The sequence below is a fragment of the Stenella coeruleoalba genome (genome assembly GCF_951394435.1).
Source record: "Stenella coeruleoalba genome assembly, chromosome: 11".
Classification (NCBI taxonomy): domain Eukaryota; kingdom Metazoa; phylum Chordata; class Mammalia; order Artiodactyla; family Delphinidae; genus Stenella; species Stenella coeruleoalba.
The window spans coordinates 62,007,011-62,023,860 of NC_137157.1; the positions used below are offsets into that span (position 1 = coordinate 62,007,011).

Sequence of the window (16,850 nt, forward strand, 5' to 3'; positions counted from 1 at the left end):
AGGCGCGTGGGCTTCAGTAGTTGTGGCTCACAGGCTCAGTAGTTGTGGCTTGCAGGCTCTAGAGCAGAGGTTCAGTAGCTGTGGCACACGGGCTTAGTTGCTCCACAGCATGTGGGATCTTCCCGGACTAGGGCTCGAACCCATGTTCCCTGCAATGGCAGGCGGATTCTTAACCACTGCACCACCAGGGAAGTCCCTCCTTGCCTATTTTCTGTGGAGGACAGTGTTCACTGAAACGTGTACTTGTTGGTGGCACTAGAAGAGCCTCATGATAGGTACAGATGGCAACTTTTAAAATAATTACCCTGTGCCAGTAGAGAAAAGTGTATATAATACACAGAACAGTGGGGAATGTCTAGAATGCGGATGTATTTTCAGATCTTCCTGTGTCTTTCCCTTCCCAAACACTAGACTTCACCTTCCTGTCAGAGTATTCCTCCACTACAGGCATCAAGGAAGGGGAAATCAGCACCACAGATAATATTACAGTGTATTCTTGATTTTATCTTAGTGGGTATTTTTTTGTTTTGTTTTGTTTTCTTTCCCAGGCCTGGAGTCCGGGAATAAATCTGAGCGATGGCAGTTATGACTTCCACAAGGTCTAGCTTAGTTTTTAGAACCCTAGGGCAATTGCAGAGGAGTTTGATGCCACAGGTATACTTAACATTTAATATCTTCCTTGTTTCTTGTGTTTTCTACAGTGTCATACCAGATTAGCAGTAGCACTTCTGGACTAAATCCTTTTTTCCCTCAATACTGCCATCTGAGGGAAAAGGGATTTTTTTTAGCAATTTACCTTTGTACTCCTAGAAATACTTTCAGCAAGTATAAAACTGAATACACAAATATTTAAATGTTAAGACCTTTACGTTTGTGGTAAAATAGTCGTTTTTATGTAAGAGTGAGGTGCACAGTGGTGAACCAGATTTAAATAACAACATGGCCATTCTCCTCTGATGTAATTTTTGCCCATTCTAGAAAGGAGTTTATGAAAGCCTTAATTACCTTGCCCTGTTTGTGGAGAATTAAGCTGTGAATAGAGCATCACATTTAATAGGGATAGAGAAAATTTTTCTGTAGCCACTATATAACTCCTAATTTTCAGATTGATTTGGCGTAATATAGATTATTTTCTGCCACTAACTAGAAAGTAAAAATTTTAAAAGTCAGAAAATCATGGCCTAGCCTTTGAAAGACATCAAGAAGGATATTTTTGAGCTGACTCTGATTGTTGATTTGGAAATCAACTTCTTAAACAGCTGAAGTCTATGAGAATTCCGGCTGAAACTTCTGCAGTATAATTTGCTACATATTAAAAATTCTTCATAATAAATAGGTTTCAGAAGGCTTCTTGTTTTTCTTGTCTGAAGCTTCATTTTTTGGACACATTGAAGGATCGAGGTCTAATATAATCCTTATACATAGAATAGAGAACACCTAGAAACCAAAAGATGTGTATCAATAGAGTATCCATGGGAAACAAACACTGAATTTCTTCACTTGTATTTTTTCTAAAACCAACCTACAATTAAAAAACAAACAAACGCCCTCTATCTTATTAATTTTTGGCTTGGATCATATGAGTGACTCCAGGAAAAAAAAAACAAAAAACAAATCTAAGAGCCCTTTGGGATCAGTATAAATCTGAATTTATGACATTACAATGACACACTAAAGTTTGAATTTTAAAATATTGGTGAGAAAGGAAAGTGGGAAGGTTTGGTTAGATCTTGAGATAAAAACAATAGGCACTTCAACTTAGAAAACATCTATTCAGTGTCTGCTAGTACTCAGTATTCTGAAGAAAAGCAAGGTGAATGGATCGAATCCCTGCTTCTAGGGATTTACAGTCCAGTGGATGAATTAGCTATGTTTAGGCAGATGAGGTAAATGTACATCTTCCCCAAGGATGAGGTCCTAGGGCCATGCAGAAAGGGGGAGGTGGCCAGGGAAAATATCCTGAGGAAGAGAGGAGCTGCTTCAGTGAATTCCAGGGATATCAGCAAATGTTCATATCCAAAGCAAGTTAGGGGGCTTCCCTGGTGGCACAGTGGTCAAGAATCCGCCTGCCAATGCAGGGGACACGGGTTCGAGCCCTGGTCTGGGAAGATCCCACATCACGGAGCAACTAAGCCCATGCGCCACAACTACTGAGCCTGTGCTCTAGAGCCTGTGTGACACAACTACTGAAACCCGCGTGCCACAACTACTGAAGCCCGCGCACCTAGATCCCGTGCTTCGCAATGAGAAGCCACTGCAATGAGAAGCCCATGTGCCACAACAAAGAGCAGCCCCCACTCGCCGCAACTAGAGAAAGCCTGCACGCAACAACGAAGACCCAAGGCAGCCAAAAATAAATAAATTTATAAAAACCAAACAAACAAATAAAGCAAGTTAGGGAGTCACAGATTTAAACTACAAGTCACCACTCTCCCCATCCATATCAATTGTCATGGCATCAGCTGTCTAGTAGATTGTCTGAACTAAACCTTTACTTCATTTTCCTTCAGCTTTATTTCTGACACCGCCTGTTAATACCTACAAAAAGCACACAGAGCCTAAAGGGTAAGTTAGTTCTCATCTCAGTTAGATATCAAATTAGATATCTGCACAAATAATTATTAACCTCTTGCCTACCTCTTAAATGTTGGTGTTCCCTGGAGTTCTGATCCCAACCCTTTTCTCACCTCATTCACACCTGTTGCTTCACTGGTAAGCAAGTTAGATCTCTCTTCTGAATGTGAGACCCATGTATAGATTATATTATATGTGACATTTCCATATCCCATAGTTATGGCCTCCAAAACTTTAAAATTGTATATAAGTAAATATGTTGAGCATGTTCTTCAAAATGCACATTTATTTATAAACCATATAAATGTACTACGATCAGTCTGTATACTGGTAAAGCTTTTTTTGTTTCTGGGTTTTTTAGGCTACGCAGTGCAGCATGCATGCGGGATCTTAGTTCCTCGACCAGGGATTGAACCCGTGCCCCCTGCATTGGGAGTATGGAGTCTTAACCACTGGACTGCCAGGGAAGTCCCGCTTTTTTGTTTTTAAGATAAAAATATTTTCTTCCCATGTCCCCGTGGACCTCCTTATACATCAACTAGGGTATGAGTACTGTAATTTAGAGACATCTTCCATAGGCATCTTAGTCAGTATAATATAAAATTAAGAGTTCAGGCTCTGGAATAGATTGCCCATGTTACTGTGAACAGGTAACCTTTCCTCTCTAAGCCTAAGTTTCCTTATCTGTAAAACAGATTATGACAGTACCTACCTCATTGAGTATTGTCCTTTAATAAAGACTTTGTCTGGTCATGAGCCCCTTGAGTCATACCTGAATTTATGCCAATTAGGTGACTCATGGTGGACTCCTAGGTAGCTTCAGGATGTGGCTAGTCATGCCAGAAGACCAGCCATGTGATTAGACTTTCAGGGAGGGGAGTAGGACTGGAGATTGAGTTCAGTCATGTGGCCAGTGATTCAGTCAATCATGCCTACATAATGAAGCCCCAGTAAAAACTCTGGACACTGAAGCTCAGTGGAGTTTCTTGGTTGGTAAACACACGGATGTGCTGGGAGGGTGACATGCACCAATTCCACAAGGCGATATATATATATATTTTTTCACAGGGCGAGATTTTGAGTTTGGGACCCTCCCAGACCTTACCCTATGTGTCTATTTGGTCCTGATTTGTATACTTTATAATGAAACTGTAATTGTGAGTATGGTGCTTCCCTAAGTTCTTCTAGTGAAATATCAAACCTGAGGAAGTCTTGGGAAACCTTGAATTTGTAGCCAGTTGGTCAGAAGTGCAGGTGGTCTGGGAAACCCCAATGGCAGTGTCTGAAAGAAGGGCGGTGCTTTCGGGAACCATGTCCTTAAGCCTGGGGCATCTGATGTGAGCTCCACGTGGTTGACATCAGTATTGAGTTGTCCTGCAATACACCAGGTGGTGTCCAAGTAGGTATTAAGATTAAATGAGATAATGATATATAAAGCAGAGCGACTTATACATCATAAGCACTCATTGTATGTTGTTATTGTTTTATCCAATATGTACTCATCCTCTCACCAAACCTGTTCTTTCTTCTTCATTCTTTTTTTTTTTTTTTTTGTGGTATGTGGGCCTCTCACTGTTGCGGCCTCTCCCGTTGTGGAGCACAGGCTCCGGATGCGCAGGCTCAGCGGCCATGGCTCACGGGCCCAGCTGCTCCGCGGCATGTGAGATCCTCCCGGACCGGGGCACGAGCCCGTGTCCCCTGCATTGGCAGGCGGACTCTCAGCCACTGCGCCACCAGGGAAGCCCCTTCTTCATTGTTTTTATGTGTGAAAGGCAAACCTTTCATCTGGTTGCCCAGACCAGAAACCTAGGAGTCATCCTTGATTCTTCCTTCCTTACTTTTCCCAATCACTTAGTTGCTGAGTCCTCAGTATTTCTAGAATCCATCTCCTCTCTGTTGCCATTGCCACTGCCTTAATTCATATCCAATTCATCATCTAATTGGCTTCTGCCTTTTTTCTCCCCTCCTTTGCAAATCATCTCTAATCATTTTCCTTTTCCTCTTAACACTTTCTTCATGGTGATATAAATATGCATGAAAAATAGTTCATAAAACTTAAATGACCAGATTAACAGATAGTTGTAGAATGAACACCTGTAATTATGGGTCAAGAAGTAGAATATTACAGGCATCCTGGGAGCCTCCAGGTTTCCCTTTCTGATCATATTCCCCTCCCTTTTTCATAGGTAACCACTGTTCTGAATTTTATGATAAGAGGTTTCCTTGCCTTTATAGTGTGACAGTCTGTTTAGTATCCCTAAAACAAACAGTTTCATATTGCCTGTTTCTGATCTTTCTGTACAGCAGGCATCTTTTTTTTTTTTTGGCCGAGTGGCATGTGGGACCTTAGTTCCCCAACCAGGGATCGAACCCACACCCCCTGGATTGGAGGCGTGGAGTCTTAACCGCTGGACCGTCAGGGAAGTCTCCCAGCAGGCATCTTTTAGATGCTGTTCTGACTGTTACTCCCCTGTTTAAACCCTTCACTGGCTCACTTCATCTTTTTACTCCTCAACTAGCAACCATATAAATCTATTGGGGGATTTGTTTTATATCTGTTTAACTAAGCTGTTACTGTGTTTTCCAGAATTCCCTTCCCTGCATAGTTCCAGGTTAGCTTGGCCATGAGAGACATTTTACTTGTGATTTGAAGGTGAAAGTTGAAGCAGGAGCTGCCAAATTCTTTTTGCACTTGGAAGGCTTGGTGCAGAGCACCAGGTGCTGTTACAGCTTGCGTATGTTGTTGTTTATTTGCTGGCTCACCTCGCTGTTGATGGGCAGCAGTCAGGCCCACAAATCCTTCAGCTCCTTCTGGATCTCCTCCATTAGCTTTTCTGGCTCCTGGGCCAGGTGTGGATTAGCTCCATGATAGAGCGTGCCAGCTTTTCCTAAAGGTCATGCCATGATCAAGGTTGGAGTCAGCAAGACTCGGACTCAAGTTTCCATTTGTCTTTGTGGGTTCCAGCTCACCCTTGCAGATTCTAGTTTAGTTTTCTTTCCCAATTGCTGCCTTGTTACCTTCAGGTGCCAGCATTAGAAATATAACCAACAACCTAACATGGACTGTTTAGCCAGCTCCCCAAATTGCTTAAGGTCATATCTCTATAATAAATCCCTTTTTATATATCACTACTAGTAGTTTTCCTTCTCTGATTGAACCTGACGGATCCAGAATTTGGTATTGGAAGCTTCCAGAGGAACATAACTCTGAGCATTGGTTCTCTGAATTGGTTCTGGGTTATCTGGAGTTGGTTCTCTGATCTGATTATATTTAAAGGTATTAATGGGCTTTTTTTTTTTTCCCCTCCAGTGGCAAAGAGTATGCTAGCAGTCCATGGCATGTGGTAGCAAAACATTAAAAAAATTATCACCTTGCAGATACCCTTAATCAGGTGCCTATAGAAAGCAAGGCTTTGGGGGATCAAGTATTTATTGTCATAGAACATTTAGTGGAAATAAGGAGTATAATAAGGTTAGTAACTTTTAAGTGTGCTGGAGAACTTGGGAAAACTATATGATGGGCTCATGGCTTTAAATTCCTAGCTCAAGGTCTTGTGAGGGACCTGAAAGCTTTATGACTTTCTAAAAAGAAACTCTTAACTCCTGTAGCCTTGAGACTGGTATTTTCGAAAAATGTACACAGGGGCTAATCCTGTGAGTGACTAATCACAACACAAATTAAATTCCCAAACTCATAACACCTCTTAAGTCAAAGTTTAGGGCATTGGGGACTTCCCTGGTGGTCCAGTGGTTAAGACTCCACACTCCTAAGGCAGGGGGCAGGGGTTCAATCCCTTGTCAGGGAACTAGAGCCTGCATGCCACAACTAAAAAAGACCCTGTATGTCGCAACGAAGATCCCTCGTGCTACAACTAAGACCTGGCGCAGCCAAATATATAAATACATAAATATTAAAAAAGAAAAAAAGTTTAGAGCACTGCTTTGGAAGGCGTGGGACTCTGAAAATTGGAATGGGGACATATAAGCAGATTTCAGTGAAACTGGGTCCTTGAGCCCCTATATCTTACTGAGACTCTTTTGCCAGTAGAAATAGTCCTTCCCTCTGTCTGAGAATGACTGAAACTTGGACCAAAAAGTAGTCTCCACTAAATGAAGTTGAAATACCAGAACTTCCTTAGTATACTTCCATGGTACAGCAGTGATTCTTCTTTACTGGGGCAGTTTTGTTCCCCAGGGAAATCTGGCAATGTCTGGAGACGTGTTTGGCTTTCACAGCGCGGGTGGGTACCATTGGCACCTAGTGGGTAGAAGCCAGGGCTGCTGCTGAACATTCTGTAAGGCACAGGACAGTCCTCCGCAACAAAGAATAATCCAGTCCAAAATGTCAGTAGTGCTGAGATTGAGAAACTTTGCCATAAAGGAAGGTATCCAAAGGCTTAGGGAGATTGGAATGTTAGACTGGATTTATCCTGCTCACTCACCCCCTAGATATATCTCCTTCCTTCTGCAGAGCTGTGAGAAGTACATTTGTGAAGGCAGCCCTGCCCTCCTTGAAGAGGTCTATGGTAATGATTTCCTATAAGCCAGAAATGACAGTAGGAATTTCTGGGCTCCCTGACTTCAGTAGGGATGATGGGATTGTGGGGTGGCAGGGGTCAAGCGGCAGCTTTTAATTGACAAAGACAAGGAAAGCATGATTACTGTAATGGGCAGCAAAGCCTAAGCAGTAATCAATATAGTCTAAGCCACAAAGATCTTTGGTATTTTGGCTAATTGATCATGTTGTACCTAGAGTTGAAAGCGGTGAGCAGCATGTGAGCAGAAAAGCTCTAGGTCTGGCGAACAGAAATTTGACTTGAATAGACAATAGAGAGCCATGGCCCCTCAACCAATTCCCAAATTTGAGTCAATTCATAGACCCAAAGTCCCTGGAATAAACGAGAGGTCAGATCTCCTTAAGGAAAGACCCTGTTTCACAGCCAAAAATGCAAATACTATAAATCCTCCTTCTAGTCTTCCCCAAAGGCACCTATGACTATTCAGCAAGAGGAAGGGGAAATAATCACATTTGTGGGACATTGTTAAATATTGATTTTGAATTGATACTAATGCCTGGAGAATTAGTGTGTTCTACCAGTCGAACTAGGAGTTTATGGTCAGGTCAGTGGAGTTTTGCTGTGGGTCTATTTTACAGTTGGTCTGGTGGGTCCCTGAACCTACCTTATGTTATTTCCCCAGTTATGGAATGTGTAATCGGAGTAGACATAGCAGCTATCAGAATCCTCACATTGGTTCCCTGACCTGGGGAGTAAGGGCTATTATGGTAGGGAAAGCCAAGCGTAAGCCATTGTTGGTTTTTTAAAAAATTAATTAATTAATTAACTTATTTTTGGCTGCATTGGGTTTTCATTGCTGTGTGCAGGCTTTTCTCTAGTTGCAGTGAGTGGGCTTCTCATTGTGGTGGCTTCTCTTGTTGCTGAGCACAGGCTCTAGGCATGTGGGCTTCAGTAGTTGTGGCACGTGGGCTCAGTAGTTGTGGTATGTGGGCTCAGTAGGTACGGCACACGGGCTCAGTAGTTGTGGCACATGGGCTCAGTTGCTCTGCAGCATGTGAGATCTTCCCGGACCAGGGCTCAAACCCGTGTCCCCTGCATTGGCAGGCGATTCTTAACACTGTGCCATCAGGGAAGTGCAGTGTGAGCCATTCTAAATGATTCTATTACCAAAGCAATACTGCATTCCCAGAGGGACTGTAGAGACTAGTGTCATCATCAAGGACGTTAAAGATGCCAGGGTGGTGATTCCTACCATATCTCCATTCATTTTGCCTCTTTGGCCAGAAGACAGATGGATCTTGGAGAATGATAATGGATTTCTATAAAGTTTGCTATAGCAAATCAACACAATTTTTGCTATTTGTTTTGCAGCTATTAATCTGATTGATTGCTTTTTTCTGTATACCTTTTAGTAAAGACCATCAGAAGCAGATTGCTTTCATCTGGCAGGGCCAGCAGTATACTTTCAGTGTTCAGTCTCATGGCTCTGTGAACTCTCCAGCCCTATGCCACAATCTAGTCTGCAGGACCTTGATCATCTCTCTATTCCACAAGACATCACATTAGTCCATTACATTGATTTGATCTATCAAGGGTAAATTGTTACTATACTGGTAGGGTAAGGAGGAGTGTGTCTGGAATGTATACCTTCTGGGGCCTTTCTTAGTAGTCCCATGTCATGTGATTAAAGAAGGTGGAAAATTATACCCAGTACAGGAAGGATCATTAAGGACCCAGATCATTTCAGAATGTTTGGGTCAACAACCCAGTCAAATAACCATGAATAGCCAAGGTGCTTTCGGAAGGCAAAGGGTGGATGAAATGGCCAGTGGAAAAACATAGTTATAATATGAGCCATGATCATCCGACCAGTTGCAGAAACAAAGACTGTGATAGTTATGAATATTTCTTCCTTTTTTTTTTTTTTTTTTTTTTTGCGGTATGCGGGCCTCTCACTGTTGTGGCCTCTCCCGTTGCGGAGCAACAGGCTCCGGACGTGCAGGCTCAGTGGCCATGGCTCACGGGCTTAGCCGCTCCGCGGCATGTGGGATCTTCCCGGACCAGGGCACGAACCCGTGTCCCCTGCATCGGCAGGCGGACTCTCAACCACTGCGCCACCAGGGAAGCCCCCTTATTTTGATATGAATACACGTGTATACAGTCACCAATTTCTTTTTCTATTTGCCATTTCCATTTACCTACCATCTAATATAAGAAGTGTTAATAGTAGTTAACTTTATATCTCAGGATTTAAGTCACAGGATATCAAAAGGGAATATGACTCAGCTCAAAGATGAATCAACATCACCCAAAGATGGACAAAGGGATTTTGTATCCTCTTCTAGGAGAATTAGCATGTTTTTGGTTATACAAGGGATGGTTGATTTTACCATTGTCTTTATTTGAAGGTAAGTGTATTAAAAGAGGTGTATATGGATGCCAGGTTGACAAGGGATAGACAGTGACGGATTTGTAATGTATCAACTTAGCTAAACTATAACTAGATTTTCCAGAATTCCTTTCCTTTCATTCCCTGAAAAATTGCACGAGAGACATTTTGCGTGAGATTTAGAAGGTAGAAGTAAAGCAGCCAGCAAATTCTTTTGACCTGGGAAGGCACTGTTGCAGCATAGTTTTGCTTATCTGCTGGCCCACCTGGTTGGCATGGGGCAGCAATCAGGAGTGCAGCTCCTGCTGAATTTCCATGGCTCCTGCTGAATTTCCTCTTTCACCTTCTCTGACTCCTTGGCCAGGTCCATGTTTAGCTCCAGGATGAGGGGCATCGGCTTTTCCTATGTCACTCCATCATCAAATTTGGAGGTTTAGAGATGGTGAGAAATCCATAAGGATTCCAGACCATCCTGTGTGTTTCAGCTCATCCTTGCAGGTTCCAGATTTTTCTTGCTTCTCTCACTTTTCATCTACCTTTTCTAACTGCTTGCTCTGCCCACTTCAGGTCCCAGATCCTGATACATAAGAAAGAGCCTCACAGTTACATAAGTCCAAATACCTAAAATAAATCTCTTACTATATGTTACTACTCCTAGTTCTGCAGTCTCATCAAACACTGATTGTTTCACCTACCATACCAAACTGTGTCGAGTTCCACTAACATGCCATGCTTCTGTGCCTTTGTTTTCTTCCCTCTGCCTAGAATCCTGACCTCCTTCTCTGCTTAGTTAATTCCTCTACATTCTTGGCTCATCACATGGTTTGCATCCTTAGAGAAGCCTCCCTGGACTCTCAGCCCTAGTTAAACGCCTCTCCTTTGTGCTTGTGCTTCCATAGCAACCTGTGTTAATCTTATTGTAGTACCTCTGACTTTATATTGTCTTCTCCTGCTCTTGATCTCTCTCCCTAAGGAGATTAAACTAGTTGAGGGTAGAGAGTTAGTTTCACTGCTGTATCTCTAGACCAGCACAGTGCCTTGCACATAGCTCATGCTCATAAGTGTTTTCTGAATGATGAAAATGAGGCCTGTTACTTCATAGTAAAGTTTCTTGTTGTATTTTGTTCAAGACTCATATCACAGTTCATAGTAAAAAGATAATTACCATATAACTCCCTATAGGCAAGCCCCACACCCATCATCCCATAATCCTAGACCTACTCAGGCTGATTCTACTTTGCACAGCATGAAGGGGAGCTAAGAACATTGTGACTTGTTCTCATTAATGTAGACAAAAATTTTAGATAATTTAGGTCCCAAAGTAGACTCCTTGTTAGAACTAAATGATTTAGCTGTTGATATAACCTGAATCAACCAGATAATTTTATACCCACTCTTTGGATTTGACTGTGTAAATACTGCTTAATTTATAGACTAATAAAAAATTACCTATTGCTCAGGCTTGGAATAGCTGAGTTATACAGGGTATAAACTATTCACTGCTCCTTTCACTATAGAGGATAACAGAAACTATAACCTAGTTCTCCACTGGGTTTTTCTTTTTTTAGACTGAAGTATAATTCACATACAATTTGAATTTATGTTGTACAACATAATGATTCTATATTTGTATATATTGTGAAATGATCACAGTAAGCCTAGTTAACATCTATTACCATATATACAGAATTTTTTTCTTGGGATGAGAACTTTTAAGATCTACCCTCGTAGCAACTTTCAAATATGCAATACAGTATTATTGACTATAGTCACCATGCTGTACATTACATCCCCATGACTCGTTTATTTTATAACTAGAAGTCTGTACCTTTTGCCTACTGAGTTTTTTTTTTTCAGTGCTTAAAATACCAAGAGATCAAGCCTATAACTGGGCAGCAACCTCAACCAAGTGAAGATCACTGTCTTTCTTACCCTTCCTCCTCCATTACATCATCTTGACCCAATATTCATGAATGAATATGAATGAATAAATAAAAATACTAATATGAATGGATGAATAAATCAAAATACTCTCAAAGACAGCTGGACACAAGATACAAATTAAGCAGGTTACCTAGAGTCACAGCTCTTACAACAAATCCTTGGGCAGCAACTCTCATGTGAATAAGATGATGGACATTTTCTGATCTCTTCTGTATTTTAACTTGTAAAGACCATAGGACCCCACAGTCATAAAGCCTGCTATCCCTGTGAATTAAAAAAGTAGGGATTACATAAATAGCAGGCTAAAATTCCCAAGAGCTTAGAGAATTGAATAAAAGACTGTGCAAGGGATCAGTACCTGGAAGATAAGCAGGCAAGATACCAAAGGATACTTCACTCATGGATTCAATATTTGCAGTTTTGACTCTTCCCGGAAAAACCTGAATTGTATACTATAGTAACTTGTCTAGTAATTTCTAATTTTCCTGAGGCATGGCATAGGCTGCAAGCCTTTTATTTGGGGCAAGTCACTTAACCAGTGAGTGAACCAACCAAAGTCTCAGCATTCATAGCTTTTGGGTGTTTGGCTTTATTCCTCTCTACTTGTTATTAAATAAGGAGTAAATCTAGTAAAGTGGAAGAAACTTTACTCTTCTGTGAAAATGAGATATTAAATTTTAATGAGAGGTAAAAAGCTCTGAATAGTTGCATGAGAAGTATGTGACTCTGGGAAGAACTGTGATTCTAGAAAATTCCAGAAGCCCATACAAATATTTCTGTATTCACTACATATGTCAAGGGGTGAATATACTGCTGGGACAACCAAGATTCTGTGTAATTCACTCTAAAACAGAAAACTGAATAGGAATCAACTGAATAGGAAAAATTCTAGAAAGCGATTTGAAACACTGTGAGAACTTAACCCATGACAAATCAAGATAACCAAATAACAGATAAGGGAAAAACTATTTGAACTAACTTGGATTTGTATCTTACACCAGACCCTACAAAAAAAGTCTGGATGGGTTAGCATTAAATATGAAAAGAAAAATATCAACAAAATCTAGAAGAAAATAGAACAGCATATTTATAACATCTAAAAGGGGGTAAGGTAGATTTAAAAAAACTGACAAGGACAAAAATGCTATATTTTGACATAAGAGTAAAGGAAACTTTTGCATAATAAAAGTGTGGCTCTATTCTGGGGGATCTCTCTTCTCTCCTATTGATTTATGCATCTATCCCTTCATCAATACCACACTGTTGATTACTCTATATATTAAGCCTTAGTATCTGGTAGGAGTGATTCCTTCCACTTAATACTTTTTTTAAAAATTACTATTAAAGGTATCCATCCTTGAGATCAACTGCCTTTTTTTAAAAAAAATTTATTAAATTTGTTTATTTTTGGCTGCATTGGGTCTCCGTTGCTGTGTGCGGACTTTCTCTAGTTGTGGTGAGTGGGGACTACTCTTCGTTGTGGTGTGCAGGCTTCTCATTGCAGTGGCTTCTCTTGTTGTGGAGCATGGGCTCTAGGCGCCTGGGCTTCAGTAGTCGTAGCACGCCATCTCAGTAGTTGTGGCTTGCGGGCTCCAGAGCACAGTCTCAGTAGTTGTGGTGCACGGACTTAGTTGCTCCACGGCATGTGGGATCTTCCCGGACCAGGGCTCGAACCTGTGTCCCCTGCATCGGCAGGCGGATTCTTAACCACTGCACCACCAGGGAAGCCCTACTTGATACTTTTTCTTAAAAGAGGTAGTCTTAGCCATTCTAGAACTTTTGCCTTTATATAAATTTTAGAATAAGCTTGTTTCTGTCTACAAAAAAACATTGCTGGGATTTTGATAGGAATTACAGTAAACCCATAGATGAGTTTGGGGAGAACTGACATCTTTATTGAGTCTTACAATCCACGAACACAATAGTCTCTACATTTATTTAGTTCTTCTTTGATTTCTTTCATTAGCATTTTGTATTTTTTCAGCATACAGATTCTGTACATGTTTTGTTAAGCTTATACCTAATCATTTCATTTCTTCAGAGCGATTGTAAATGGTTTTATGTCTTTAATTTCAGTTTCCATATGTTTGTTGTTAGTATATAGAAATGCAGTTGATGTTTACGGACGATAGCAAGTTTTGATTAACTATTGGCACATGTCTGTCTCTGTGGGTGGGTGAGGATATATTTATTCTCTCAGAGTATACTTAAGAAGTGGAAATAAGAATCAGAGTAAATAATCACATTTATATGTATATTTTGTAGGCTGATTAGTAATAAGTGAAATTGAAATAAAAATGACAAACATAAAAACAGCAAAAAACAAATAACAGTTAAAACGACAATGGCAGGTACATTGAGAAACAGGTACAATGCTGAAAGCTCTGTAAGTTTAGCCAAATCTTTCTGGAAAGAACTCTGGAGACATATAATAAGTGACATTAAACTGAACATGCTTCCTGCCCTGGAAATTCTACTTTGGGGACATACTCCAAGGAAGTAAGCAAAAGAAAAGTCAAGAAGTTGACACAAAGATGTTTGTGGCTACATTATGTATGAGGAAAAACTAAACCCAAATGGCCCAAACAGAGGGAAAACTACCATAGCTATAAAAAAATTAGAAGTATAGGAAGTACTAATATACAGAAATGTACTATGAAATGTTACGTGAAAGAAGCAAAAACAAATAATCTATCAACACAGAGTTTAAATACATATAATGTACACACAGACCTTAGCAGTATTCATAAGATTTTAAATAATATGAATAAATTATAATGACAGAAGTTAAGACAACAAATTAAAATGTTCTGTAAATTATTGACAGGATACTCTGTCCTGCAGCAGAAAATACTTAGGAGATATTCTTAATAAAACAATAGCTAACAAACTATTCAATAATATATATACAAATTTGATCAGATATTTTTCTAGCAAAAACTTGGCTCTCTTCCCTTATCAAATCAATACTCTGTTCTAACTGAAATTTGTTTTGTTTCTTTTAGAGATTAAAGTCAGCACCTTTACTGTTTTCCATACGATGTCTCTGTAGTTTGAATATAACTGAATTTAGCTGGAAACACTTTTCTCTTTCTACTTTAATCATGCTAAATGTCTCTGGAAAAACAATTTAATTTCCAACAGGCACAGTGATTAATCTCTGTTCATTACAGTGATCTGCTCAAGTGGCACTGAGTCCTTGAATTGTTTTGTTAGTTAAAAATGCTAAAGAAGAGGAATAAATCACTACAAAATTATTTGCCTCCATTTCTTGTGCCATTACAAGCCTTAATCAAATTAAGTGGAACTTTCAAACACAGAATATTACTATAAAGTAAAATTTTGATTCTTTTTGATATGTGAATAATGACACATAAAGTTGCTAGGTTTGTAGTGGTATTTAATGGAAACATATGACTTATACCTCTTTAGAGGCTTTTGTGGAATTAATCACAAAGTTATGTATGTCTGATTTGTATATATATTTTTAAAACAATTTTATTGAAGTATATTTGTTTTACAATGTTGTGTTAATTTCTGCTGTACAGCAAAGTGATTCAGTTATTATATATATATATTCTTTTTCATACTGTTTTCCATGATGGTTTACAACAGGATATTGAGTATAGTACCCTGTATGTACATCTGATTTAAATAAGTTATTTTAATAGTTTCCAGACAAAGAAAGCACAAGGAAAGAGGCATGGCTGAAGTATTAAATAATAATGCCTAGGGCAGCTAAAGCATCCGAAAGAGAAAGAAGAGAAAGCTTAGATTTTAAAACATAATATTGGTGCTTAGATTTTGTGGGGTTTTTTTTAAGTCCACATACATATAGTATTTGTTTAAAATGTAAACATATCAAATATGTGTTGGGAAAGGATAAAGAGGCTAAGACTCCAGGTATAATTAGAATAATACTTCTTTAACCTGGAGTTTACTTAACCATCAACCTCAGCATCTGGAACACATCAGGAAGCCAGCAACAAGCCACAGAGCATGCACACCACAAAGTTCATGCTCTCAAGTGTACAGGTAGGCCCAGGCTTTCATTCAGAGCTTCTTTACTCTGAATTGACTCATGGTTCTTTTAAGCGTGGGTATCTAGCTTCTGACACCACAGAACATTAGAAGCAGAAGTTTCTGATGGTACCCAACAGTAATGGAAGAAACAGAAAAGTCTATAAGCATCGACACAAGAACTTAAAGTTTGGAGTTGAGGGCTTCCCTGGTGGCGCAGTGGTTGAGAGTCCGCCTGCCGATGCAGGGGACACGGCTTCGTGCCCCGGTCCGGGAAGATCCCACATGCCGCGGAGCAGCTGAGCCCGTGAGCCGTGGCCGCTGAGCCTGCGCGTCCGGAGCCTGTGCTCCGCAACGGGAGTAGGCCACAACAGTGAGAGGCCTGCGTACCACACACACACACACAAAAAGTAAAGTTTGGAGTTGATTAGAGAACAAAGAGACATGTAAATCTTCCTCAACTCATGACAGGGTTACACCTTGAAAAACCCATCATAAGTTGAAAATACTGTAAGTCAAAAATTCATTTAATACACCTCACCTATTGAACATTATAGCTTAGCCTAGCCTACTTTAAATGTGCTTGGAATACTTACATTAGCCTGTAGTTAGGCAAAATCATCTAACACAAAGCCTATTTTATAATACAGTGCTGAATATCTCATGTAATTTATTGAATATTGTACTGAAAGTGAAAAACAGGATGGTTGGGTACAGAGTGGTTGTTAAGTGTATTAGTTGTTTACCTTCATGATGGCAAGGCTGACTGGGAGCTGCCACTGCCCAGCATCATAAGAGAGTATCATACTACATATTGCTAGGCCAGGAAAAGATCAAAGTTCAAAGTATGGTTTCTATTGAATGCGAATTGCTTTGTCATCATCTTAAAGTCAAAAAGTCGTAAGTTGAGGACCGTCTATATACATCTCAATAGTCTCTAATAGGCTCTGTATAATAAACTGATACTGCAGCTGCTGATTCTGAGTCATTACAGAAAAGTTACAGTCCATTCAATCAATCCTATTTAGATTGGCTGGGAACTAGTAATTTTCGATAGACTGCTAATCAAAATGGATTAAACAGAATAAAAAAATTGATGCTTCATAATAATAAGAGTTAATATTTACTGAGGATTTGCCATACACTAGAAACTGTGTTGAAAGTGTAACTCATTCATGCATAGAAAGGGTTAGCTCCAAATATCTGAAAACATCTAATTATATAAACTATTTCAATACTCAAAGATACTGGGTAAGGCATTATTGTTTTATTAGAAACAGCTTCACAGTATCCAGTCAAGGCTTGTACTTACCTACAGGGACAAAGGGGGAATCTCTAGATTTCCTGATCAGTCGGGATAACAGGCCTTCGTCCTCATCTGCTGACCGCTGGTTATCTGAAGACAT

At 39.9% G+C, this 16,850-nt stretch overlaps 1 protein-coding gene across 1 annotated transcript; it reads right to left on the reverse strand.

The window, feature by feature from the left end:
• Nucleotides 1-1,334: 1,334 nt before the first annotated feature.
• HIGD1C (HIG1 hypoxia inducible domain family member 1C) lies at nucleotides 1,335-16,850 on the reverse strand (the record flags this gene model as incomplete). Its single annotated transcript, XM_079936772.1, is given in 4 exon segments — nucleotides 1,335-1,437; nucleotides 11,555-11,614; nucleotides 11,617-11,688; nucleotides 16,757-16,850. Coding segments are annotated over 4 exon segments (291 nt in total). The 3' UTR covers nucleotides 1,335-1,372.